Source organism: Battus philenor, unplaced genomic scaffold (genome assembly GCF_028537555.1).
Source record: "Battus philenor isolate CCGP_79_NKW_IND1 unplaced genomic scaffold, ilBatPhil1.0.hap1 SCAF_26, whole genome shotgun sequence".
NCBI lineage: Eukaryota > Metazoa > Arthropoda > Insecta > Lepidoptera > Papilionidae > Battus > Battus philenor.
The window spans coordinates 1,083,800-1,111,768 of NW_027181689.1; the positions used below are offsets into that span (position 1 = coordinate 1,083,800).

At 34.9% G+C, this 27,969-nt stretch overlaps 1 protein-coding gene across 2 annotated transcripts in view; it reads left to right on the plus strand.

The window, feature by feature from the left end:
- Sec24CD (Secretory 24CD) overlaps positions 1 to 13,434 on the plus strand; it is a 32,586-nt gene extending 19,152 nt beyond the window's left edge. The window contains exons 16-19 of one of the 2 annotated variants that reach the window (XM_068768750.1): positions 545 to 733; positions 2,102 to 2,295; positions 5,927 to 6,070; positions 11,824 to 11,913. In XM_068768750.1, the coding sequence (XP_068624851.1) occupies positions 545 to 733; positions 2,102 to 2,295; positions 5,927 to 6,064 (521 nt within the window). In that variant the 3' untranslated portion in view covers positions 6,065 to 6,070; positions 11,824 to 11,913. Of the gene's footprint in view, positions 1 to 544; positions 734 to 2,101; positions 2,296 to 5,926; positions 6,071 to 11,823 lie in introns of both variants that reach the window. The other variant, XM_068768751.1, reaches the window with a different exon arrangement.
- The last annotated feature ends 14,535 nt before the right edge of the window (positions 13,435 to 27,969 follow it).

Genomic DNA, 27,969 nt, shown 5'->3' on the forward strand with positions numbered 1-27,969 from the left:
CGTTTCAACCCGTAGATACCCACTGTAAGGTATAGACCTCCCCCAAAGATATCTGTGGAAGAATAAATCATAATCGCCACGCTAGGCAGGCGGGTTGGCGATTGCAGTGTGGTATGGTGGTATGAAGAGGATGCTACTGTCCATCATCTAGTAACTTATTTGCTAGCAGCGGCAATCCTAAATAAAAAATGCATAGTGTGAATTGTATAAGATTGTATCGTGTAAATGCCTACTTGAATGAAAATATTTTTAATTTGGAATTAGTGTAATATATAAAATTTCAGAATTCAAGTATGATATTTTAAAAAACTGCACAAGATACTAATTATTTTAAAAATATCATAATAATTAGTTTTAAATAGTATAGTAAATAGGTTAACAGATTTAGTAAACACTGTAATAAACAAAAACGTGAGCAAAAAAAATCGTATATATTAAGTGTAAATGTAAAAACAAAGGCCACGGATGCTAATGTCTGTGGAATATAGATCGTAACAATAATAAAAAAAATATATATGTAACATGTACATTACTGGCCCAATAGGCGCAGACGTGACGTGCGACGAAAGATCCTGCGCAATGTATCGCGCGTTATGCGCTGACGTGGGGCTCTCCTTGGCGTATACGTACCCGCGTCTGCTGCCGATACACTCCAGCTCTCTGGCAGGAGGCAACCTCACTCCTCTTCGTGCCTCCATGGATAAGATGGTAGACCATGGCGTCTACCTGCTCGGTAAGTCTACCTTAAACTCCTCAAATAAAATACACTATACAGTACCCGGCGATAAACATTCAACATCGACCTTTAGAAAGAGACAATCGGCTAATTTCGACTTCGGAGAGCGTTATCTCTGTCGCACTAAGTACAAACAGTCCGGTATCTATTAGGAGCTGTTACAACAAGTGTCATTTGCTTCTTTTGATATTGATTTTTATTACCTCATTGTCTACCTGTTCAGTTAGTTGACTTTGTTTTTTAGATCTATGAAAAATAAAATATAGCAAAAAACAAATAACTATATGTACAACCATTATTAGTAGATACAACACCACAATAATTTCGTGATAAAAGTATAAGTTAAAGTATAAAAAGTAAAGTATAAAATAACTAACTAACATATAATGTATTAGTGGGACCGGAAAGTAATGTCGCTTTCTTAAGTTATTCACACGACTACATTTTTAACAAGTCTTTATTTCTAATCAACAATATATTCAACTTTGTGATCAATAACCTTTTGCCATCCATTAAATAAACCAATGCCGGAGCAACAAATCAATCGGTTTTTCTGTAAAATATGTCGACAGAAACGACATTACTTTCCGCTCTCTCTAATATATACTTTTATATGTATGTATATATATTATCGTTAACCAATTATATATCGACAATACGAATTTTGATTTAAGAAATATCTATGTCTTCTTTTCACCCGATGGACGCCATATATAATATATATAATATATGATATCCCACGGTCTGGGTGGAAGAAATGTGGGACTATTACCGCCCAGGCCCATACTTCATAATAATTTTTCCCATTTGTTCCAGGGTCATATCCAAGGTTTTTACCTATCTTCAGTCGATTAATATTATATATACATGTGTGTTTTATTTACATAACACTAAGTTATAGTGCAAATTAGTTATAGCTCAAAATTCAGTCAACACTTTAAGATGAAAGTTTTCAACCAATGTTTGTTAACAGTAAATACAGTACTGGAACATGGTATCTAACTTAGGTCCACAAGCCATGGGAATGAGATCCTTTAACAAATGAAATATTTCGATGCAGCCCAGTGGTGGACAATTTGCAGTGGATATGGGTCACATGGCATACAAGATATGTGACCACTAGAGCCTAAAAATGAGAGGGGTATGATATCTTCGGTAGACACTGGATGTAGACTGCTTTTAACCTGTCTTATCAGGAATATTTTTCTTTGTCTAGCAGTTGTCCCAAGGCTAAAATGGAGGATAATGATGATTTAATATTAAATTAAAGCTCTCATAATAATATCTCACCTATTCTGTAAAAGTTTCAGTCATGAAGTGATTTTAGTCATTAATAAACCCGTCTACTATTAATTACTTTTCCAGAGAACGGAGTCCATATATTGATTTGGATCGGGTCCTTGGCTCCGAGTGACTTCGTTCGCGATGTTTTCGGTGTGACGTCACCGCAGCAAGTGGACACGCAGGTGTGCGAGCTGCCAGAGCTCGACACGCCAGCAAGCGCCGCGGTGAGGGCGCTGGTGGACCAAGTGAGACAAAAGAGAAGATGTGCGATGAGGGTATGTTGAGAAATATTCTTAAAGTAATAAATTTATCCTAAAATTTCAGAGCCTATGTTAAGGCAATATCATATCATTGGCGAATATAAAGCTCAACGAATCCGCTGGCTTGGTCACTTGGAGCGAATGGGATCGGATCGGAGCGTGAAGGTAGCGTACCTGGAAAAACCGAGGGGTCGAAGACCAGTGGGTAGACCCAGGTATCGCTGGATCGATCGCGTTGAGGCAGACTTGCGCGAATTGAATGTCAACCAATGGCAGACGATGGCGCAAGATAGACGAAAGTGGAAGTCTCTCGCTTCGGAGGCCAAGACCCACTTTGGGTCACTGAGCCAGCGGAGTAGTAGTAGTAGTAGTATGTTAAGGCAAGAGTAAAGCCTGTTGTTGTTTCTTTTTGTATGTTTCGAGACGTCATTTACGATGGACTTTTAATAAGAAATGAAGAGATCTGCATAGGAACTAAGACCACCGATGTAATTGAAGTATTGCCCATGAAGTATTGCCCGTCCGAAGTGGCACATTACTCGTGAGGCCATTAGGGCCCGAACTGGTAGACGCGGCCTATGTAGATGCACACTAGTTGGACCAATGACATTGTTAAGGTTGTGTGCTATCAGCCTCTATGAATAAAAATCGCGTTAAAAGAGTAACGATGAATTTCTCTGTCAGGTTCTTCTCCAAGGGATCAATATTTCGAACCTGTCAGTTGTCTATATTTGAATACATATTTAAATTTACATTTTATCAAAGCCTTCACCTTTGGAAAGTACTTTGCGAAGCCTATATATATACGAAATTAGATGGCTTGAAATTGAATTTTATTATGGTAAGATAGGCATAAGTTTTGTAAACATTTAATATAAGTTACTTAGATTTTTTCATAGATGGCGCTGCTAATATCGCAGTGAGACAAATATATTATACGGGGTGTTTTTGTTATAAGGATTCTTATGAATGTTATCTCATTGGGTGTCAAATTCAAAATGACTTTACTCGAGTAGGCATTTATATCGATTTTGAATCGTCGATTATTTTAACATTATAGGCAGTAAGCTACCACCGGCTTGGAACGCTGATACGCTAAGAGCCGTTCAGAAACTTAAAAGTCAAAAAAGTCTTGAAATAATGTGTAATATTATTTAACCGTCTGTGGGCGTTAATTCACGTCATGTCTTTTGATTTTCCTCTTTTTAAAAAATAAGATATTAAAGCCTTCTTTTCTTACTGGAATATAATTGAAAATACTTATGGTATAAATCTTCTAGAATCTATTTTTATATGTTATAAACATAAGTACAAAGCGATAACAGCCTTTTTTGCCGGTGGCAGACAAGGGTTAAGTGCGTTGGTGGGTTTAAATGAGCATCGACGGCATAAGAGTAGTCTTGATCTTTGAACGTAACACTGCTAGAGTAATTCTAGAAGATTCTATTGATACTATGTGTCAAGTTTCTTCTAGGCAAGCACAGAGGTCAAATGCTTTGCCTATAGTCTATAAATAATACTTTGATTCCAGTAACTTACCACTAGATGGCGTTGCAATAATATATTAATACATTCTGTCTCTGTCTTACGTGGTGGTTATATTTTGCATGCTTGAAGGTTTGTGTGGAATGGCTAAGAGCTGCTAATATTTAAACTTTTAGATAATTTAATATTAATATATGATCTGTGGTAGTTTAATTTATAAAAACATCGAATTGATATCGCAGGTTGTCGGCTTGATTTTTAGGAGGCAAATAATTTGACACTTATGTAAGAATTGGCTACACTGTGTGAAAGACAACATGGCAAAACAGATCATTGTGGTGATATTTGGAGGTTAATACTAGTGGGCGTTTATAGATTGATATGATGATGAAACTAACCTCATTATATGAGGAGATACATAGAGGAATGGAATCAACATGGTGTATGGTCTGGCAAAAGCAGCATAGGATATCCGGCAATGATGAAGATGATGAACTTAAAGTTAAATTATTCATCACAAGGAAACCTATTCTAGGATTAGAAATATGAAATGTAGTTTAAAATAGAATTGACGGAAATATTCCTAATAGTGTGAAGTTTATAAATTTTTCTAAATTTAAACATACTATATAAAGTAATGTAGTTATTTTTAAATTAGAGATATGCAAGCGAAGAGGTGTTTACAGTATCTATTCAAATAATAAACTGTTTAAATATATATTTAATTAATACAACTGCTTAACAAGTTTTTCTAATTACAACAGCAATTGTGAAAAAGTGTCAAGATGTCTACATTTTTTTAAATATACATTTACATATATACAATGTATATATATGTATATATATTGAATGGGAAACAAATTCAATAATATATATACAGACATTAATGTCTCTGCCTTTGTTTTTAGAACAATATTTTCCTTTTTTTTTACTACTCCTCTTAAATACTTCTAAATTTAAATTTTAAACTATTGTGAAGCAAATATACGAAAGTAATTTTTTACATCTATTTTTTTTTCATGGATGTCTAAATTTTATTTATTACTTATGATAAATAATGTCATTCAAATTTGGAAGGTTGGGTAAGGATATCACACTTTGCTAAGAAAAGTACTAGAACAAATATTTTTTAAAGCTCTCCGTAATGCTATGCCGCCTATTGGCAGAGACTTTTCATATTGGCTACATTTTATTTGCAGTTTTCCAGATTGCTTATTGCTAAATGTTGATCTATTTAATCTATTATTAATAGTGAAAAAAATTAAGAATACAAATTTCGTATTAATAACACTAGAGGTGAATGAAGATTTTATATATGAATGATGTTTTGTTTTTCAAAATTGTCAAAATAATCAGCATAAGAGTGGAGTTTCACCGCCAGAAGCTATGTGAAGTCTTGTGACATTTACCTATTGAGATATCGACAAGAATTGAAAACAATCATGTGTTATCTATTCAAAAGTTTTAATTCAGTTACACAGGATGTTTGTTAATATGTGTAAGAGCTTTTAAGGAGTGAATGAAACAAGCTGTACTTGTTTGCTGTCAATTATTATATGGTATATTATTCGGTCCAATAATCAAGAAAAATTGTCAACCAATTTGAAACACCATGTAAAATGAATTACTTTCGGGGGAAGGGGGAGTAATTTACCCCTAAATGGTAATATATACTTATTCCTATGTCCCCAAGATAAAGGCAGAGGGCATCCAAAACATTGCCAAATCGAGCGGTCTTGAGTTTTTTTCTTTAGCAATATTTAACATAACCAAAAAAATAAGGAAACTATAGTTTAAAACTAATTAATAACTGAAAAAATGGATTATTTTATGGAGACTATATTACAACTCCTTGCTGATAGATTTTCGCAGAATCTTAGCTGAACTCTACTCGGCAAAAGAAATATTTCTATCTAAATTTTAAATCTCTAAGACTTGGTTCCAGAGATATTTTGATGAGTATATAGGTGTTATAATCTTATATGTAGATATATAAATGAATATAAGTGTGTGTTTGTATAGATGTGTGGAAGAGAGAGAGATAGAGAGTAAGAAAGAGAGAGAGCGTGTGTATAGTGTAAATAGAACAATAAGGAATTAGTGTCAGAATCGATGGTCAAATTAAAGTCCAGCATGTGATATCCTCGCGTTTGCGTCTCAGTTGCAAGTGCTCCACCAATTCGACAAGGACGAAGCTCTGTTCCGGAAGCTGCTGGTGGAAGACCGGGGCTCCGACGGCAGCGCCTCCTACGTCGACAGCCTCATGGAGACTCATAAACTCGTGCAGAAGATGCTATAGTTGGGGGTAGGGTTCGTTTGTAGGTGGTGGGAATTTTTGAGCTTCGGGGCGTATCTACATTGGGTATATGGTTGACAATTCATTTTTGGGATGACCGGTTTTCTATTAAAGTAGAATTTTCAATTGTGTGGACCATAGTTCAGTCCATTTGTAGTCTCAGATTAAAAACATTGCAAGTAATAAATCAATATATTTAAGATAATTAATCCAGATACAATCATCAATTTCATCATCAGTGATGAAGCAGCTTTTCATGTTGAAATATACAAGATTTACGAATTTTGACTTGTAAAATCAGGTTCACATAATTAAAAATTCTATTTTGTGAGGGTACATTTATTTATGTGGGTAGTTTTACGTTGCTTTTGGATGTTGTTAGCTTTGTAGGACTACCGTCATAATTTATTGTGGATTTACTACTGTGATCAAAGAGTAAGGTGAAATTGTCTTTTAAAATTACCAGGCTTTAGGAAGGCAGGTAAATTATTTTTCCTAGAGTTTTTTAGTTTGTCAAGAGTTTAAATATCATTTTTGAAGGATATTTTTTTGTATCTCAAACGCGGCAATTTCTGATTGGTCGATGTTATACACCATTTTTTTTCACGACTTTTTTTTTTTTGCCAAAAACTCGACTCATATCGTTCCACAACCTCAGCATTTGTCTGATTTGACTCCGTGCGACTTTTGGATATTTAGCAAAATTAAAAGACCAATGCGAATCGAAGTCTTAAAGGCTATACCGGAAAAAGACAATTCCGATTGTTTCCAGAACTGGTTGGCAAAAGTGCGTTTCATCAGACATGGATTACTTGAAAGGGTATGAAATTGATTTGGAAGAATAAATAAATAATTAACGTTTCATAAATAAAATCACCTTAATTTTTTTATCACAGTATATATGTGGGTTTAAATATCTAATGGATTCAGGCATTATTTTGCGGAAGTCCATCCTAAGTAAGAAAAGGACTAATATATAGCAGAGTGTGAGAATGAGACTCTGTGTTTGGCACTAATCGGTGTAACATTACTTCTGAGGATGCCCCGTGGAGGGGTGAAACACGTGTTGAGTTATTTAACGGTGATAGTTGTGTAATTCGCATTGTTCGCCGCATGCGCATTTATTAGCGAGCTGGCGGGCGGTGCACTTTGTTGCACGACTACTACTGCATTGGCGGAAATAGCTATATATTGGTCCTTTTCTTACTTATAATGGGTTTAATTGAACAGGGTATGAAACATGGTGTACATGCTTTTGTATATTTCTTTCACTGAGGGCGCTAGTGGTGCAGGTTTTTGTGGGTATTCCTGCTCTATCAATAGGGTCTTCTACAATCACCAATTTAAATGAAACTTATTACTCTTACTTGACTTCAGCTATAAGACTGGTTTACATTATAATTAAGTATATATATATCTAATATTATCAGGCATTAATAAATTCCGTTACATAACGAAAGGACCTATATATTAGTTCCTTTCTTAGTTAATTATATATATATATATATATATATATATATATATATATATATATAATGAATGTAGTGTAATGTAATGAATTAATCCGCACACGGTCGAAACAGTTGTGTGGATAGAACTAAGTAGAAATAGCACTTTTTTCCCCATTTGGAATGTGGTAAAGTGAATATGGTAGGATTTGGTACGAAGATAGTAAGATGAAATTTAATTTGAAAAAACAATCAACAATTTATAAAAGGTTGTCAAATATCTCCCTTCCGCCTTTTTGTCTTTTGAATTTCGCGGCTATGTACAAAGCGTTACAGAGCTCGTATCTGGCAATACTATACATAATTTGAAAGGTCTTGACATAACCTACAAAACGACGCTATGCATGATTAGTTTGGATATTGCGTTCAACAGTTATAGACGTGTAAACATGGAGTTCACTAACGCCGAAATTCGCGCTATTTTAAAGTTTTCCTTCGTTAAAGGCAAATCCGCTAGAGAAACGTTCCGTGAGATTAATGGTGTTTTGGGGGATGGTACTCTATCACTTCGAACCGCGGAGGAATGGTTTCGACGATTCAGAGCCGGCGAAAACGACACCATGGATAAGCCAGCCGGCGGAAGACCTGTGACCACAAATACCGATCAAATCATGGACTACATCGAGTTAGACCGGCATGTGGCATCTCGTGACATCGCCCAGGAGATGGGAGTTAGTCACAAAACCATTTTAAACCATCTGCAGAAGGCTGGATACAAAAAAAGCTTGATGTTTGGGTGCCGCATGATTTAACGCAAAAAAACCTTCTGGACCGAATCAACGCCTGCGATATGCTGCTGAAACGGAACGAACTCGACCCATTCTTGAAGCGGATGGTGACTGGCGACGAAAAATGGATCACATACGACAATATCAAGCGAAAACGGTCGTGGTCGAAGGCCGGTGAATCGTCCCAAACAGTGGCCAAGCCGGGATTGACGGCCAGGAAGGTTTTGCTGTGTGTTTGGTGGGATTGGAAGGGAATCATCCACTACGAGCAGCTCCCATATGGCCAGACGCTTAATTCTACCATCTACTGCGAACAACTGGACTGCTTGAAGCAGGCGATCGACCAGAAGCGTCCAGAATTTGCCAACAGGAAGGGTGTAGTGTTCCACCAGGACAACGCCAGACCACACACTTCGTTGATGACTCGTCAGAAGCTACGGGAGCTCGGATGGGAGGTTTTATCGCATCCACCATATAGCCCGGACATAGCGCCAAGTGATTACCACCTGTTCCTGTCCATGGCGAACGCCCTTGGTGGTGTAAAGTTGAACTCAAAAGAGGTTTGTGAAAAGTGGCTGTCCGAGTTCTTCGCAAATAAGGAGGGGGGCTTCTACGAGGGAGGTATTATGAAGTTGCCGTCTAGATGGAAACAGATTATCGAACAAAACGGCGCATATTTGAACTAAATCCGATCACTGTAACACTTTTTATAAAGCAATGAATAAAGAGCAAAAAAGCGGAAGGGAGATATTTGACAACCTGTTATTTTAAACCTTGTCGTAATGTTTTTAGATAAGGTTAAATAGGTTGAAAATTTCAAAAGCTCTAGTAGAAAAATCTTTTTTGTTTGGACTCTTTCTACTAGATTTGATTTCTTTTTATTAATCTGTATAGTGTTAAAAAGTTTGGGGGATTGTTTTGTTCTTGGGAATGTATGTAATAGTTTGCAATTTACGGGAAATATGTTTTGGGGATTGTTGTACGTTTTTTTTGGGGATTTGTGTAATATTTTGCAATTTCGTAAGAAAAATATACAAGGAATTGTTTTATGCTTTTAGGATACATGTAATAGTTTGTAATTTTACGGGAAATATTTTTCGAGGATTGTTGTATGCTTTTTGGGTATTTGTGTAATATTTCGCAATTTCGTAAAAAAATATACAAGGAAATGTTTTATGCTTTTTTAGGATTTAGGTAATATTTTGCAATTTCGTGAAAAAATTTACAAGGAATTGTTTTATGCTTTTGGGATATATGTAATGGTTTGCAATTTCACGGGAAATTGTTGTATGCTTTGAGGATTTGTGTAATATTAGGAAGGGAGCATTAAACAATGCTTTTGGGATGTATGTTATAGTTTATAATTTTACGGGATATATCCTTTTGGTTGAAACCTTGGAGGTGCACAGCAGCGAAGCTGGTCTCAAAATGAACGTTAAGAAGACGAAATTTATGGTCATTTCTAACGCATCTGACACCACCACGAACATCACGGTATCAGGCCAAAATCTGGAAATGGTTCAAAAGTACAAATATCTGGGTACATGGCTTAACGAAGATTGGAATAGCGACTTAATAAATACGTGAATTGAAATTGCACGTGGCGCCTTCAACGCGATGAAGAAAGTGCTATGTAGTCGCAGCATCAACATTAAGCTGCGAACCCGTTTGCTTCACTGTTACATCTGGCCTATTATACTGTACGGATGTGAGGCCTGGACCATAAAGGAAGACCTTCGTAAGCGTATAGAGGCTTTCGAAATGTGGACATATAGACGCATGCTGTCCATAAGCTGGACTCAGAAGGTGACCAACGTCGAAGTTCTGAAACGAATCGGCCATATACGCGCACTAATGCTCACAGTAAAACGAAGGAAAATCGCGTAAAAAACGTTCTTCGACACCAACGATACAATCTCCTTCAACTTATCATGATGGGAAAGGTCGCTGGTAAAAGGAAGGTTGGTAGGAGAAAGAATTCGTGGCTTCGTAACATTAGAGAGTGGACCGGAATCGCCAGCGCTGCTGAACCAAAAATAAGGAAGAGAGCAGAAAGCTGATAGCCAACCTCCACTAGTTGGAGAGGCACTTCAAGGAAGGAATCCTTTTGGGATTGTTGTATGCTTTTGAGGATTTGTGTAATATTTTGTAATTTCGTAAAAACAATCTATGAGGAAGGGAGCATAAAATAATGCTTTTGGAATATATGCAATAGTTTGTAATTTCACAGGAAACATATTTTCAGGGTTGTATTATGCTTTTTGGGGATTTATGTAACAATTTTCAATTTCATAACAAAAATCAACAAAGAATTGATTTATGCTTTTGAGGTATGTAATAGTCTACTTTCTCGGGAAATATCTTTTGAGGATTTAAGTAATATTTTGCAATGTCTTTTGAAATATCTTTAAGTGATCGTTTCATGCTTTATGCGATCTATTTAAGTTTCATGGGAAATTTTTTTTGGGACTTGTTTTATGATTTTTGAGGCGGTCAGCTTTTCAGGGTTTTATTGCTGCTTTCATTCACTTCTGGACTTCATGACATAAAACTTTTTTATTCATTTATCATCTATAACTTATTCACTCATTTATATTTGTTTATCTCTTATTGTTCATTGCTATTCGTTAAGGTTTCGATTTCATATATATCATATATATATTACTACTGACATGCGAGATGCCTTGCTATAAGATACTGTATGTAGAAATATTAGTTTACCTTATTTTTTAAATGTATTTGTTCTCATTTTGACAGCTTTGTATTTAGTGAAATAAGGTTTTTGAGATCCTTTTATGAATAAAAATGATAAATGTTAAATGCTGTCCAGAATTTTATATTTAAAAATTCACTTACATCTTGATGTATAAAGATCCACCGGAAAGTTGCAGTGGGCAGGCCGCTAGGACCTTAGGGTCTGTAACACAGCGTGGGACAACTACCCACAAGGCGGACATATGACAATTTTAAGGTTGTGGACACAGATCTCTTCCGACTTGTCCAATTAGAAATCTATAGGAAAAGGCCCATGTCTAAACAGACAATGGATGAAGCATTAGAGTATTTTCTCATAGTAAAAATAATGGTCCGTTGATACCACGAGATTTTATGTATAGACTCCTTTATGTTCAATCTTTAACGCAGCCGAACTAAAATAAAATTTTAACGTAATATACGATATATTAATATACGGTATATTTAAAATATGTGTAAATATGATATCATCATCAACATTTCAGGGTTAAAATGTCTGCTGGACATATGCACCCCCAAAGATTTCCAATAATTTCCACTAGAGTCCAGAATTTTCGGACGATCTTAGAAAGATCGTCTATCTATCTTGTAATCGACCTTCTCAGCTGCAAGTACCTTCGATCTAATAAGGCCTATAAGCTTCTAAATATCACTTCATCGATGACATTACAAAAATTACTTGTTCATTAGTAAAATTAGCTTATATGTAAGAAGCCATTAAGGAATTTATAGGCTCACAAATTTATAGATAAATCTATGATATTTGTTACAGCTTACTATGATGCGTCAACACGACAAGCTGGAGGCGGTGCTCCGGCATTTCCTGGTGGAGGATCGCGGCATGGATGGAAGCTCATCTTACGTGGATTACCTCTGCCACATACATAAGGAGATCCGTTCCCTCCTATAGCATATGCACGTCTATTAGGCTAATCAGAGATATGAAGTCTACACTTTGGACGTCAGACCTGTGAGATTTAAACCGTATAGTTCGTTTGCGTTAAGATTGCGTTCATACATATAGTTCGTTCGCGTTAAGAATGAGAATCATCATTGTCCGTATACCTAACTAATCAAATGCGTTCTAAAATATAATCACTGTATAAGAAAAATAATTCACCTGAAATTTAATTAGTCTAAACTCTAAATCTTAACGCGACATAACTAAAAAGTAGTGTTATAATTCTTAACGCGAATGGACTATAGAAAGGTTCGCGATATAATTCTTAACATATTTTAAAGCTTATCGATGTTAAAATAGATAAAAGTATTAATTTTACGAAGGGAAAATATAGTATAAAAATGTTATAGGTAAGCGAAGTCAAGCGATTATGTCCACTATACCTTAATGATAAAGGCTAATATACTGTGCCATTGTCTAATTCATATCGGTTGTAATTAGAATTAATAATTGGTTTTGTTCAACGTTTGAATTTAGTTTATAACTGTACCTTCTAGCCTTCTCCATGCTAAGTTAGCTTGACTGTTATAAGGTGTGATACTGGGGACTTCCCCATTAGAACCATGTTGGGTGGCGCTCAAAAACCATATAAAATTTCCTTTAAGTTTAACGTCGATAAAAATTTTTATTCCATTCATAATATACGGTGTGATTGGTTGAAACTGTAAAAGCTGAGGGTTGAATTTACAGCTAGAATGGCTTTAATAAAATGAAAACGTAATTATAATGCAATAAAAAAAATCGATATCAAAATTCGAATCACTATAGATTAAAATTAATTATTTACTATCTGTGGTTGTAAACTTGTTACTGCAAGCTATTTACTTGATGAATTCCAAAAAAAATTATATAAGTTTTAGGCTTTTACAATAACCAATCACCCTGTATAGTTTACTTTTTTAATCAATTCAAAAGTCGATTAATGCCAAACTAAAAAGGATGTATATGTGACTGTGTGTATATCATATATGACGTCATCAAGATGGCGGACGCTTGAAGTATTTGCATTGAATTTGTCAATTAGTTTTTAGTTAATTTTTGGTTTACTAGAGCATTATATTATTTTGTATCATCTGTGTCACGCAGGCCTGGCGTTCAAAGTAAAATAGAACAGATTAAAAATAAAAAACTGATCATAGCTTGATTGTAAAATGATAATTCTTGTAATGGTAATGATAGTTTGTAAACTATTGTATACTCTGTTGGTAACTGGATACGGCGTAGGAACCGAATTGCGACAGTATAACGTGGACACGCCCGAAACGAAGCCGACGCATGATTTTGTATGATAGACGTTAACATAATTTGTCGCCATGTCCACGTTATGTGTTGTAATTGGTTTCACTTTTTTTTATTTTGTTAAAAGTCCGTTGAAGGTTTAGAATAATATACATACGACATAAATATATATATTTGAACTTGTGCTTTTGTTTTATTGTGACGTCATTAAACCTTTAGTCATCTCTGAGTACCTTGATAGGTTTAAACTCAAGGAGGCTGGCGTTGAAATCAGGGAGGAGACAATACCCTCCCTGATAGGCGGAAAAGAAACCATGAAAGAATTCCTCAGTTATTGCAAAAGAATTATACAATATGCAATAGAAAAAAATAAAAGTTAGGCATCAACAAACAAAAACAAAAAAGATATGTAAAAATAAATAATATTAAACTGTGATAAAGATAAAGATAAAAATGTGATACAACAAAACTAGAAATTAAGAAAATGTAAAATGAAAAGAGGATGAAAGAATGGTAAAACAGAGCAAAAGGGAAAGAAAGCAGAATTGTGGTATAAAAGAACAGAATGAAAGATTATGTGAAGAATGAAAGAGAAGAGAATGAAAATAAAATAATTAAGTGAATAAATTAAATGCTAATAAAGTCCCTATCCCACCATAAATAGGGGTACCAAGAGGCCCCCAATAGCGGGGGTCATAAAAAAAACTCAAGGAGGACCCCTCGTGCTACTGTGAACTGGGCGTGGCCCAGGCCGTGATCCACCTGGCAGAATGCCCCGCATTTGAAGGGCTCCGTTTTTAAACCGAATGCCGGATAGGAAAAAGGATAAAGGAAGCCATTGTCGCCTCCATTTTGGCTGAAAAAGGAAGAGAGTCCTCCCTCGGATTCTGCAGGGTTGTGGCAAAAAATGCAATAAATAAAAACAAGGTGTAAACAGGCAGACAAATAATGTAAGTAAAAATGAAAAGAAATGAAAATTAAATTAGAAATAAATGTGATAAATATACCTATGAGAGAATTCATAAACAAAAATCCGTCATAATAAAAAAGACCAAACTGCAGTGATGAGGATGGCTGAATGGGATAGAATAGAAGAGAAAGATAATTATAGAGTGAAAGAACGGAAATTAGATGTTATATAATATATGTGTTGTATATAATAATATGTTATAAAAAATAAAATATGAAAAAATGTATAAAAGAAAATTAAAATTTCTGTTCACACACAAATATGGGTGGAAGGAGAGGTCCCCAATAGCGAGGGCCACAAAAAATTAAGTCATTAAGTCAAGGAAAGAACTTCCAGAATATTCCATAAATTAACGATTTCCATAAATTAAGAAGTACCTCAAAATTAACTAAAAATAAATCTATACATATTTTACGTATTTATTTCAAATCGATGTTCGTTATAAAAATCATCTCTGTCTATCTGTAAATGTAATACTTTAATTAGAAATAATTTTTAAAATTATTACTTAGATATTATGAGGTTCAACACTGCCTTCAGATATAGACTTGTCGTTGATTTATGGGACAATTTGTATACAGTTAAAATATCTATAGTATCCCAGCGATAGAGTATTGTGACTTGCGATCGTAGGTCGCGGGTTCTATTCCCGTGATGCAATATTATATAATGTACATTAATTGTATACAGTTACTGCTAGCAAGTTCCAGAGGATGGACAGTAGCGTCTTCTGTGTACAATAATACACTACGATCGCCAAGCTTCTATGTCGATAAAGGTATTATCCCATGAGCTGAAATGATGACTGGTAACTTAAAAGATTTAGTTTGAAAACTTGCAAGTGTTAGAGATGACGAAGGCTGTGCAGGTGCACACCACGTGACGGCACCCGAGACTGAGTGTTCCTTAACCACAAACGGACCCTAGAGTTGCGGGTGTTTATAGTGGGGGCCCAGAACAAGACACCACGTTGACATCTGAATAGCCTTCAAGTAGTCACAACGAAGTAGACCAACGTCTCCACAAAGGGTCAATACTACGCCGTGCGACTGGTGGAACCTTTTACGATATTATTTACACGAGTTTATAAATATCTGCGTAATTCTTTAATGGAATCAGGCGTTACTTCGCGGAAGTCCATCCTAAGTAAGAAAAGGACCAATATTTAGCCACTTCCGCACATGCAGTGGTAGTCGTGCAATGAAATGCACCACTATATACTATATACCTCTTTATATATATAGATTAGTGCCAAACACAGATTTATCTATCTAGATAGATAAATCTATCTATGGTACTACTAGGTATAACATAACTCCCCAAAGACAGGGAACATAAAAAACAATTGAGATGTATTTTTTTCATCACCCTACCTTCAAGTTTCATCAAGTCTAATTTGGTATATATTTTCAATGACCCAATTAAAATCTATTTTTACTATATAATATATAAATACATATAGCATCGCCTTTATAATGGGCGATGAAGTATATAGACCGACCTCAGGTATTGCAGAAGTGTTATAAAAGTGTCAATTGATAAAAATAAAACTTAAAAATAAGATATTAGGTATGGTAAGCGAAATGATGCAATATGTAAAAAACAATAAAACGGTAAACAGTAAAAGATAGTAAGAAAGTTAAATTGTAAACAAAACATTGGAATAAACAAAATTAAATGTGATACCAACTGTGATAATATCTACAAATTTAGTTACAAAAAATGGTTTAAGCACAAAAAAAATTGTGATAAAAAAGATAAAAAACTCGTATCCCACGCCAAGAACGCATCTAACACCTTAGGAGAGAGATTGATATATTCATTAAGATATCATAGAATACTTTTTAGTTTATCAGAAAGATGACTAATGTAAATTCTTAGCTAAATTATTCATTAAGACATCACCTGTTGAACCCAACTCAAAAACTTCGCATATCTAAATTATCGACTTAAAAATCTGAGACGTGGTTTCTTACAACAGGCTTTTTAAAATGGCTCAATGTCATCCATAGACCAATGAAAGAGGGCTTTGAGATCGAATCCGAAATGAGGAGTAACGCAAAAAAAAGTCACTAAGATAGGTCAAAGAATTGTATGTCTAAAGTCGCAGGTGGCCGTTGGGTTCAAAAGCATCTCCAGTTGCGACAAAGAGCTGAAACAGCAAGGATAGGCCTCCCGTGAACCGATGATATAGTCAAGATCACGAGAAGTCGTTGGATACGGGCAGTGCTAGATCATCACGGCGATCTGGATCTCATCATACCGGAGTCCTATGACTTAAAGTGGGCATCTATTTGCTAAAAGAGAAAATGAATGAAAAACGTACTTGCCAGGAATGGCAGAGCAGAAGGTCGAAGGAAGATCATCAGATATGTTGATGAACTTACAAATTACACATGAGCCAATATAACTTCCGAAACCCAATCCAGTGTAACTAAATATGTAAGATCATGTGAAGTATATTAAAAGACCGAATGAATGATCTTAAGAAGAATGAAAGAGAAGTAAATAAATAAAAAGAAGAATGTAAAATAATTAATTAAAGATTGTAAGTTCTCCTTAAACCAGAGGCCGCCAGTAACGGTGGACATAAGTCATTTCAGCCTACCGCGTGCTCCGCAGTATCGAGGTGGGCGCGGTCTCGGCCTAGCTCTTCGCGAGGCACGGGGGGTTCTCTGAGTACCTCCACAGGTTCAAGCTCAAGGAGGACCCCCCGTGCTTCTGTGAACCGGGCGTGGACCAGACCGTGATCCACCTCGTAGCCCAGTATCCCGCATTCGGAGGACTCTGGCTCGAATTCGAGTGCCGGTCTAGCTTAAAAATCAGGGAGGAAACCATAGCCTCCCTGATAAGCGAAAAAGAGACCAAAGACGACTTCCTCTCATACTGCAAAGAAATAATTATAAAAGTTAATTAACAAAAATAAAAGTTAAAGAAAATTAATACAAATGTAAATAGAAAATAAGAAATGTAAATGAGATATGTGATATAATGTGATATTAATGTTAAGCGAAAAAACAATGTAAATAAACAGAAATAAAATTACAAAATGTTAATGTGTAACTAGAGAGGAATAAAAGGTCACAGAGCGAAAGAGAATGAAAGAAGAAATGTGGAAGAAAACCGAATGAAAGATCTTAAGATGTATAAATGAAGAGTAAGAAAATAAAAAAGATTGTGAAAAACTAAATAAATTAGAACAAAAAGTCGCTGTCCCACACCAGATAGGTTCCAGAGGCTTCCAATAGCCAAAAAAAAAACGATGGTCATAAAAAATATTTAAATACACGTGTAAACAAACCCCTTAGACTTGTAATTATGAATAATGACGTCACAACACCCCCCTCCCCTCCCCCCGTAGGTATTGTGGTGCGAACCTTTTAACTACAGAGTGCTTCGACGTTGCCTGGACACACATCCATTAGTTGTGGGTAGAACTTGAGTAGTCATCACTCTGCGTTCAATTTTATACTCTTAACGCACTATAATTAGGTACATTTTACAAATCGTTGCTGATATATTAATAAGGGTCTCACAAGTGCCTAGCTTACTCGAAATATATTATATTTATACGCTACTATAAAGTAGTAATATATATATTTACATATACAAGTATATTTGTGTGTATATGTATGTATAATTACGCATATATTTATTGTTACATCGCTAACATTATCATTTTTCTTTGACCTACCTTTGCGTATTGCTTCAGTAACAGAATTTAATATTAATTATTGCTTTAGAATTTATAGCTAATTTACTGTCAAATAATATACCGTAAACCCTTTGTAAAAATTAATGGTTTTCGATATATATATAGATACTAGGGATTGTGGATCCGAATGAGATCCCCCCTATTACCGAGAAGGGGCTAATGGTAGCATGCGGTAAGGTTGGAAACAACAAAGCTCCAGGACCTGATGGGATCCCCAACGTAGCTCTTAAACAAGCTATTGTAGCATCACCAGGAGTCTTCTTAGAGACCTATAATAGCTGCTTACGGTGCTCACTATACCTTAATGATAAAGGCTAATATACTGTGCCATTGTCTAATTCATATCGGTTGTAATTAGAATTAATAATTGGTTTTGTTCAACGTTTGAATTTAGTTTATAACTGTACCTTCTAGCCTTCTCCATGCTAAGTTAGCTTGACTGTTATAAGGTGTGATACTGGGGACTTCCCCATTAGAACCATGTTGGGTGGCGCTCAAAAACCATATAAAATTTCCTTTAAGTTTAACGTCGATAAAAATTTTTATTCCATTCATAATATACGGTGTGATTGGTTGAAACTGTAAAAGCTGAGGGTTGAATTTACAGCTAGAATGGCTTTAATAAAATGAAAACGTAATTATAATGCAATAAAAAAAATCGATATCAAAATTCGAATCACTATAGATTAAAATTAATTATTTACTATCTGTGGTTGTAAACTTGTTACTGCAAGCTATTTACTTGATGAATTCCAAAAAAAATTATATAAGTTTTAGGCTTTTACAATAACCAATCACCCTGTATAGTTTACTTTTTTAATCAATTCAAAAGTCGATTAATGCCAAACTAAAAAGGATGTATATGTGACTGTGTGTATATCATATATGACGTCATCAAGATGGCGGACGCTTGAAGTATTTGCATTGAATTTGTCAATTAGTTTTTAGTTAATTTTTGGTTTACTAGAGCATTATATTATTTTGTATCATCTGTGTCACGCAGGCCTGGCGTTCAAAGTAAAATAGAACAGATTAAAAATAAAAAACTGATCATAGCTTGATTGTAAAATGATAATTCTTGTAATGGTAATGATAGTTTGTAAACTATTGTATACTCTGTTGGTAACTGGATACGGCGTAGGAACCGAATTGCGACAGTATAACGTGGACACGCCCGAAACGAAGCCGACGCATGATTTTGTATGATAGACGTTAACATAATTTGTCGCCATGTCCACGTTATGTGTTGTAATTGGTTTCACTTTTTTTTATTTTGTTAAAAGTCCGTTGAAGGTTTAGAATAATATACATACGACATAAATATATATATTTGAACTTGTGCTTTTGTTTTATTGTGACGTCATTAAACCTTTAGTCATCTCTGAGTACCTTGATAGGTTTAAACTCAAGGAGGCTGGCGTTGAAATCAGGGAGGAGACAATACCCTCCCTGATAGGCGGAAAAGAAACCATGAAAGAATTCCTCAGTTATTGCAAAAGAATTATACAATATGCAATAGAAAAAAATAAAAGTTAGGCATCAACAAACAAAAACAAAAAAGATATGTAAAAATAAATAATATTAAACTGTGATAAAGATAAAGATAAAAATGTGATACAACAAAACTAGAAATTAAGAAAATGTAAAATGAAAAGAGGATGAAAGAATGGTAAAACAGAGCAAAAGGGAAAGAAAGCAGAATTGTGGTATAAAAGAACAGAATGAAAGATTATGTGAAGAATGAAAGAGAAGAGAATGAAAATAAAATAATTAAGTGAATAAATTAAATGCTAATAAAGTCCCTATCCCACCATAAATAGGGGTACCAAGAGGCCCCCAATAGCGGGGGTCATAAAAAAAACTCAAGGAGGACCCCTCGTGCTACTGTGAACTGGGCGTGGCCCAGGCCGTGATCCACCTGGCAGAATGCCCCGCATTTGAAGGGCTCCGTTTTTAAACCGAATGCCGGATAGGAAAAAGGATAAAGGAAGCCATTGTCGCCTCCATTTTGGCTGAAAAAGGAAGAGAGTCCTCCCTCGGATTCTGCAGGGTTGTGGCAAAAAATGCAATAAATAAAAACAAGGTGTAAACAGGCAGACAAATAATGTAAGTAAAAATGAAAAGAAATGAAAATTAAATTAGAAATAAATGTGATAAATATACCTATGAGAGAATTCATAAACAAAAATCCGTCATAATAAAAAAGACCAAACTGCAGTGATGAGGATGGCTGAATGGGATAGAATAGAAGAGAAAGATAATTATAGAGTGAAAGAACGGAAATTAGATGTTATATAATATATGTGTTGTATATAATAATATGTTATAAAAAATAAAATATGAAAAAATGTATAAAAGAAAATTAAAATTTCTGTTCACACACAAATATGGGTGGAAGGAGAGGTCCCCAATAGCGAGGGCCACAAAAAATTAAGTCATTAAGTCAAGGAAAGAACTTCCAGAATATTCCATAAATTAACGATTTCCATAAATTAAGAAGTACCTCAAAATTAACTAAAAATAAATCTATACATATTTTACGTATTTATTTCAAATCGATGTTCGTTATAAAAATCATCTCTGTCTATCTGTAAATGTAATACTTTAATTAGAAATAATTTTTAAAATTATTACTTAGATATTATGAGGTTCAACACTGCCTTCAGATATAGACTTGTCGTTGATTTATGGGACAATTTGTATACAGTTAAAATATCTATAGTATCCCAGCGATAGAGTATTGTGACTTGCGATCGTAGGTCGCGGGTTCTATTCCCGTGATGCAATATTATATAATGTACATTAATTGTATACAGTTACTGCTAGCAAGTTCCAGAGGATGGACAGTAGCGTCTTCTGTGTACAATAATACACTACGATCGCCAAGCTTCTATGTCGATAAAGGTATTATCCCATGAGCTGAAATGATGACTGGTAACTTAAAAGATTTAGTTTGAAAACTTGCAAGTGTTAGAGATGACGAAGGCTGTGCAGGTGCACACCACGTGACGGCACCCGAGACTGAGTGTTCCTTAACCACAAACGGACCCTAGAGTTGCGGGTGTTTATAGTGGGGGCCCAGAACAAGACACCACGTTGACATCTGAATAGCCTTCAAGTAGTCACAACGAAGTAGACCAACGTCTCCACAAAGGGTCAATACTACGCCGTGCGACTGGTGGAACCTTTTACGATATTATTTACACGAGTTTATAAATATCTGCGTAATTCTTTAATGGAATCAGGCGTTACTTCGCGGAAGTCCATCCTAAGTAAGAAAAGGACCAATATTTAGCCACTTCCGCACATGCAGTGGTAGTCGTGCAATGAAATGCACCACTATATACTATATACCTCTTTATATATATAGATTAGTGCCAAACACAGATTTATCTATCTAGATAGATAAATCTATCTATGGTACTACTAGGTATAACATAACTCCCCAAAGACAGGGAACATAAAAAACAATTGAGATGTATTTTTTTCATCACCCTACCTTCAAGTTTCATCAAGTCTAATTTGGTATATATTTTCAATGACCCAATTAAAATCTATTTTTACTATATAATATATAAATACATATAGCATCGCCTTTATAATGGGCGATGAAGTATATAGACCGACCTCAGGTATTGCAGAAGTGTTATAAAAGTGTCAATTGATAAAAATAAAACTTAAAAATAAGATATTAGGTATGGTAAGCGAAATGATGCAATATGTAAAAAACAATAAAACGGTAAACAGTAAAAGATAGTAAGAAAGTTAAATTGTAAACAAAACATTGGAATAAACAAAATTAAATGTGATACCAACTGTGATAATATCTACAAATTTAGTTACAAAAAATGGTTTAAGCACAAAAAAAATTGTGATAAAAAAGATAAAAAACTCGTATCCCACGCCAAGAACGCATCTAACACCTTAGGAGAGAGATTGATATATTCATTAAGATATCATAGAATACTTTTTAGTTTATCAGAAAGATGACTAATGTAAATTCTTAGCTAAATTATTCATTAAGACATCACCTGTTGAACCCAACTCAAAAACTTCGCATATCTAAATTATCGACTTAAAAATCTGAGACGTGGTTTCTTACAACAGGCTTTTTAAAATGGCTCAATGTCATCCATAGACCAATGAAAGAGGGCTTTGAGATCGAATCCGAAATGAGGAGTAACGCAAAAAAAAGTCACTAAGATAGGTCAAAGAATTGTATGTCTAAAGTCGCAGGTGGCCGTTGGGTTCAAAAGCATCTCCAGTTGCGACAAAGAGCTGAAACAGCAAGGATAGGCCTCCCGTGAACCGATGATATAGTCAAGATCACGAGAAGTCGTTGGATACGGGCAGTGCTAGATCATCACGGCGATCTGGATCTCATCATACCGGAGTCCTATGACTTAAAGTGGGCATCTATTTGCTAAAAGAGAAAATGAATGAAAAACGTACTTGCCAGGAATGGCAGAGCAGAAGGTCGAAGGAAGATCATCAGATATGTTGATGAACTTACAAATTACACATGAGCCAATATAACTTCCGAAACCCAATCCAGTGTAACTAAATATGTAAGATCATGTGAAGTATATTAAAAGACCGAATGAATGATCTTAAGAAGAATGAAAGAGAAGTAAATAAATAAAAAGAAGAATGTAAAATAATTAATTAAAGATTGTAAGTTCTCCTTAAACCAGAGGCCGCCAGTAACGGTGGACATAAGTCATTTCAGCCTACCGCGTGCTCCGCAGTATCGAGGTGGGCGCGGTCTCGGCCTAGCTCTTCGCGAGGCACGGGGGGTTCTCTGAGTACCTCCACAGGTTCAAGCTCAAGGAGGACCCCCCGTGCTTCTGTGAACCGGGCGTGGACCAGACCGTGATCCACCTCGTAGCCCAGTATCCCGCATTCGGAGGACTCTGGCTCGAATTCGAGTGCCGGTCTAGCTTAAAAATCAGGGAGGAAACCATAGCCTCCCTGATAAGCGAAAAAGAGACCAAAGACGACTTCCTCTCATACTGCAAAGAAATAATTATAAAAGTTAATTAACAAAAATAAAAGTTAAAGAAAATTAATACAAATGTAAATAGAAAATAAGAAATGTAAATGAGATATGTGATATAATGTGATATTAATGTTAAGCGAAAAAACAATGTAAATAAACAGAAATAAAATTACAAAATGTTAATGTGTAACTAGAGAGGAATAAAAGGTCACAGAGCGAAAGAGAATGAAAGAAGAAATGTGGAAGAAAACCGAATGAAAGATCTTAAGATGTATAAATGAAGAGTAAGAAAATAAAAAAGATTGTGAAAAACTAAATAAATTAGAACAAAAAGTCGCTGTCCCACACCAGATAGGTTCCAGAGGCTTCCAATAGCCAAAAAAAAAACGATGGTCATAAAAAATATTTAAATACACGTGTAAACAAACCCCTTAGACTTGTAATTATGAATAATGACGTCACAACACCCCCCTCCCCTCCCCCCGTAGGTATTGTGGTGCGAACCTTTTAACTACAGAGTGCTTCGACGTTGCCTGGACACACATCCATTAGTTGTGGGTAGAACTTGAGTAGTCATCACTCTGCGTTCAATTTTATACTCTTAACGCACTATAATTAGGTACATTTTACAAATCGTTGCTGATATATTAATAAGGGTCTCACAAGTGCCTAGCTTACTCGAAATATATTATATTTATACGCTACTATAAAGTAGTAATATATATATTTACATATACAAGTATATTTGTGTGTATATGTATGTATAATTACGCATATATTTATTGTTACATCGCTAACATTATCATTTTTCTTTGACCTACCTTTGCGTATTGCTTCAGTAACAGAATTTAATATTAATTATTGCTTTAGAATTTATAGCTAATTTACTGTCAAATAATATACCGTAAACCCTTTGTAAAAATTAATGGTTTTCGATATATATATAGATACTAGGGATTGTGGATCCGAATGAGATCCCCCCTATTACCGAGAAGGGGCTAATGGTAGCATGCGGTAAGGTTGGAAACAACAAAGCTCCAGGACCTGATGGGATCCCCAACGTAGCTCTTAAACAAGCTATTGTAGCATCACCAGGAGTCTTCTTAGAGACCTATAATAGCTGCTTACGGTGCTCACTATACCTTAATGATAAAGGCTAATATACTGTGCCATTGTCTAATTCATATCGGTTGTAATTAGAATTAATAATTGGTTTTGTTCAACGTTTGAATTTAGTTTATAACTGTACCTTCTAGCCTTCTCCATGCTAAGTTAGCTTGACTGTTATAAGGTGTGATACTGGGGACTTCCCCATTAGAACCATGTTGGGTGGCGCTCAAAAACCATATAAAATTTCCTTTAAGTTTAACGTCGATAAAAATTTTTATTCCATTCATAATATACGGTGTGATTGGTTGAAACTGTAAAAGCTGAGGGTTGAATTTACAGCTAGAATGGCTTTAATAAAATGAAAACGTAATTATAATGCAATAAAAAAAATCGATATCAAAATTCGAATCACTATAGATTAAAATTAATTATTTACTATCTGTGGTTGTAAACTTGTTACTGCAAGCTATTTACTTGATGAATTCCAAAAAAAATTATATAAGTTTTAGGCTTTTACAATAACCAATCACCCTGTATAGTTTACTTTTTTAATCAATTCAAAAGTCGATTAATGCCAAACTAAAAAGGATGTATATGTGACTGTGTGTATATCATATATGACGTCATCAAGATGGCGGACGCTTGAAGTATTTGCATTGAATTTGTCAATTAGTTTTTAGTTAATTTTTGGTTTACTAGAGCATTATATTATTTTGTATCATCTGTGTCACGCAGGCCTGGCGTTCAAAGTAAAATAGAACAGATTAAAAATAAAAAACTGATCATAGCTTGATTGTAAAATGATAATTCTTGTAATGGTAATGATAGTTTGTAAACTATTGTATACTCTGTTGGTAACTGGATACGGCGTAGGAACCGAATTGCGACAGTATAACGTGGACACGCCCGAAACGAAGCCGACGCATGATTTTGTATGATAGACGTTAACATAATTTGTCGCCATGTCCACGTTATGTGTTGTAATTGGTTTCACTTTTTTTTATTTTGTTAAAAGTCCGTTGAAGGTTTAGAATAATATACATACGACATAAATATATATATTTGAACTTGTGCTTTTGTTTTATTGTGACGTCATTAAACCTTTAGTCATCTCTGAGTACCTTGATAGGTTTAAACTCAAGGAGGCTGGCGTTGAAATCAGGGAGGAGACAATACCCTCCCTGATAGGCGGAAAAGAAACCATGAAAGAATTCCTCAGTTATTGCAAAAGAATTATACAATATGCAATAGAAAAAAATAAAAGTTAGGCATCAACAAACAAAAACAAAAAAGATATGTAAAAATAAATAATATTAAACTGTGATAAAGATAAAGATAAAAATGTGATACAACAAAACTAGAAATTAAGAAAATGTAAAATGAAAAGAGGATGAAAGAATGGTAAAACAGAGCAAAAGGGAAAGAAAGCAGAATTGTGGTATAAAAGAACAGAATGAAAGATTATGTGAAGAATGAAAGAGAAGAGAATGAAAATAAAATAATTAAGTGAATAAATTAAATGCTAATAAAGTCCCTATCCCACCATAAATAGGGGTACCAAGAGGCCCCCAATAGCGGGGGTCATAAAAAAAACTCAAGGAGGACCCCTCGTGCTACTGTGAACTGGGCGTGGCCCAGGCCGTGATCCACCTGGCAGAATGCCCCGCATTTGAAGGGCTCCGTTTTTAAACCGAATGCCGGATAGGAAAAAGGATAAAGGAAGCCATTGTCGCCTCCATTTTGGCTGAAAAAGGAAGAGAGTCCTCCCTCGGATTCTGCAGGGTTGTGGCAAAAAATGCAATAAATAAAAACAAGGTGTAAACAGGCAGACAAATAATGTAAGTAAAAATGAAAAGAAATGAAAATTAAATTAGAAATAAATGTGATAAATATACCTATGAGAGAATTCATAAACAAAAATCCGTCATAATAAAAAAGACCAAACTGCAGTGATGAGGATGGCTGAATGGGATAGAATAGAAGAGAAAGATAATTATAGAGTGAAAGAACGGAAATTAGATGTTATATAATATATGTGTTGTATATAATAATATGTTATAAAAAATAAAATATGAAAAAATGTATAAAAGAAAATTAAAATTTCTGTTCACACACAAATATGGGTGGAAGGAGAGGTCCCCAATAGCGAGGGCCACAAAAAATTAAGTCATTAAGTCAAGGAAAGAACTTCCAGAATATTCCATAAATTAACGATTTCCATAAATTAAGAAGTACCTCAAAATTAACTAAAAATAAATCTATACATATTTTACGTATTTATTTCAAATCGATGTTCGTTATAAAAATCATCTCTGTCTATCTGTAAATGTAATACTTTAATTAGAAATAATTTTTAAAATTATTACTTAGATATTATGAGGTTCAACACTGCCTTCAGATATAGACTTGTCGTTGATTTATGGGACAATTTGTATACAGTTAAAATATCTATAGTATCCCAGCGATAGAGTATTGTGACTTGCGATCGTAGGTCGCGGGTTCTATTCCCGTGATGCAATATTATATAATGTACATTAATTGTATACAGTTACTGCTAGCAAGTTCCAGAGGATGGACAGTAGCGTCTTCTGTGTACAATAATACACTACGATCGCCAAGCTTCTATGTCGATAAAGGTATTATCCCATGAGCTGAAATGATGACTGGTAACTTAAAAGATTTAGTTTGAAAACTTGCAAGTGTTAGAGATGACGAAGGCTGTGCAGGTGCACACCACGTGACGGCACCCGAGACTGAGTGTTCCTTAACCACAAACGGACCCTAGAGTTGCGGGTGTTTATAGTGGGGGCCCAGAACAAGACACCACGTTGACATCTGAATAGCCTTCAAGTAGTCACAACGAAGTAGACCAACGTCTCCACAAAGGGTCAATACTACGCCGTGCGACTGGTGGAACCTTTTACGATATTATTTACACGAGTTTATAAATATCTGCGTAATTCTTTAATGGAATCAGGCGTTACCTTGCGGAAGTCCATCCTAAGTAAGAAAAGGACCAATATTTAGCCACTTCCGCACATGCAGTGGTAGTCGTGCAATGAAATGCACCACTATATACTATATACCTCTTTATATATATAGATTAGTGCCAAACACAGATTTATCTATCTAGATAGATAAATCTATCTATGGTACTACTAGGTATAACATAACTCCCCAAAGACAGGGAACATAAAAAACAATTGAGATGTATTTTTTTCATCACCCTACCTTCAAGTTTCATCAAGTCTAATTTGGTATATATTTTCAATGACCCAATTAAAATCTATTTTTACTATATAATATATAAATACATATAGCATCGCCTTTATAATGGGCGATGAAGTATATAGACCGACCTCAGGTATTGCAGAAGTGTTATAAAAGTGTCAATTGATAAAAATAAAACTTAAAAATAAGATATTAGGTATGGTAAGCGAAATGATGCAATATGTAAAAAACAATAAAACGGTAAACAGTAAAAGATAGTAAGAAAGTTAAATTGTAAACAAAACATTGGAATAAACAAAATTAAATGTGATACCAACTGTGATAATATCTACAAATTTAGTTACAAAAAATGGTTTAAGCACAAAAAAAATTGTGATAAAAAAGATAAAAAACTCGTATCCCACGCCAAGAACGCATCTAACACCTTAGGAGAGAGATTGATATATTCATTAAGATATCATAGAATACTTTTTAGTTTATCAGAAAGATGACTAATGTAAATTCTTAGCTAAATTATTCATTAAGACATCACCTGTTGAACCCAACTCAAAAACTTCGCATATCTAAATTATCGACTTAAAAATCTGAGACGTGGTTTCTTACAACAGGCTTTTTAAAATGGCTCAATGTCATCCATAGACCAATGAAAGAGGGCTTTGAGATCGAATCCGAAATGAGGAGTAACGCAAAAAA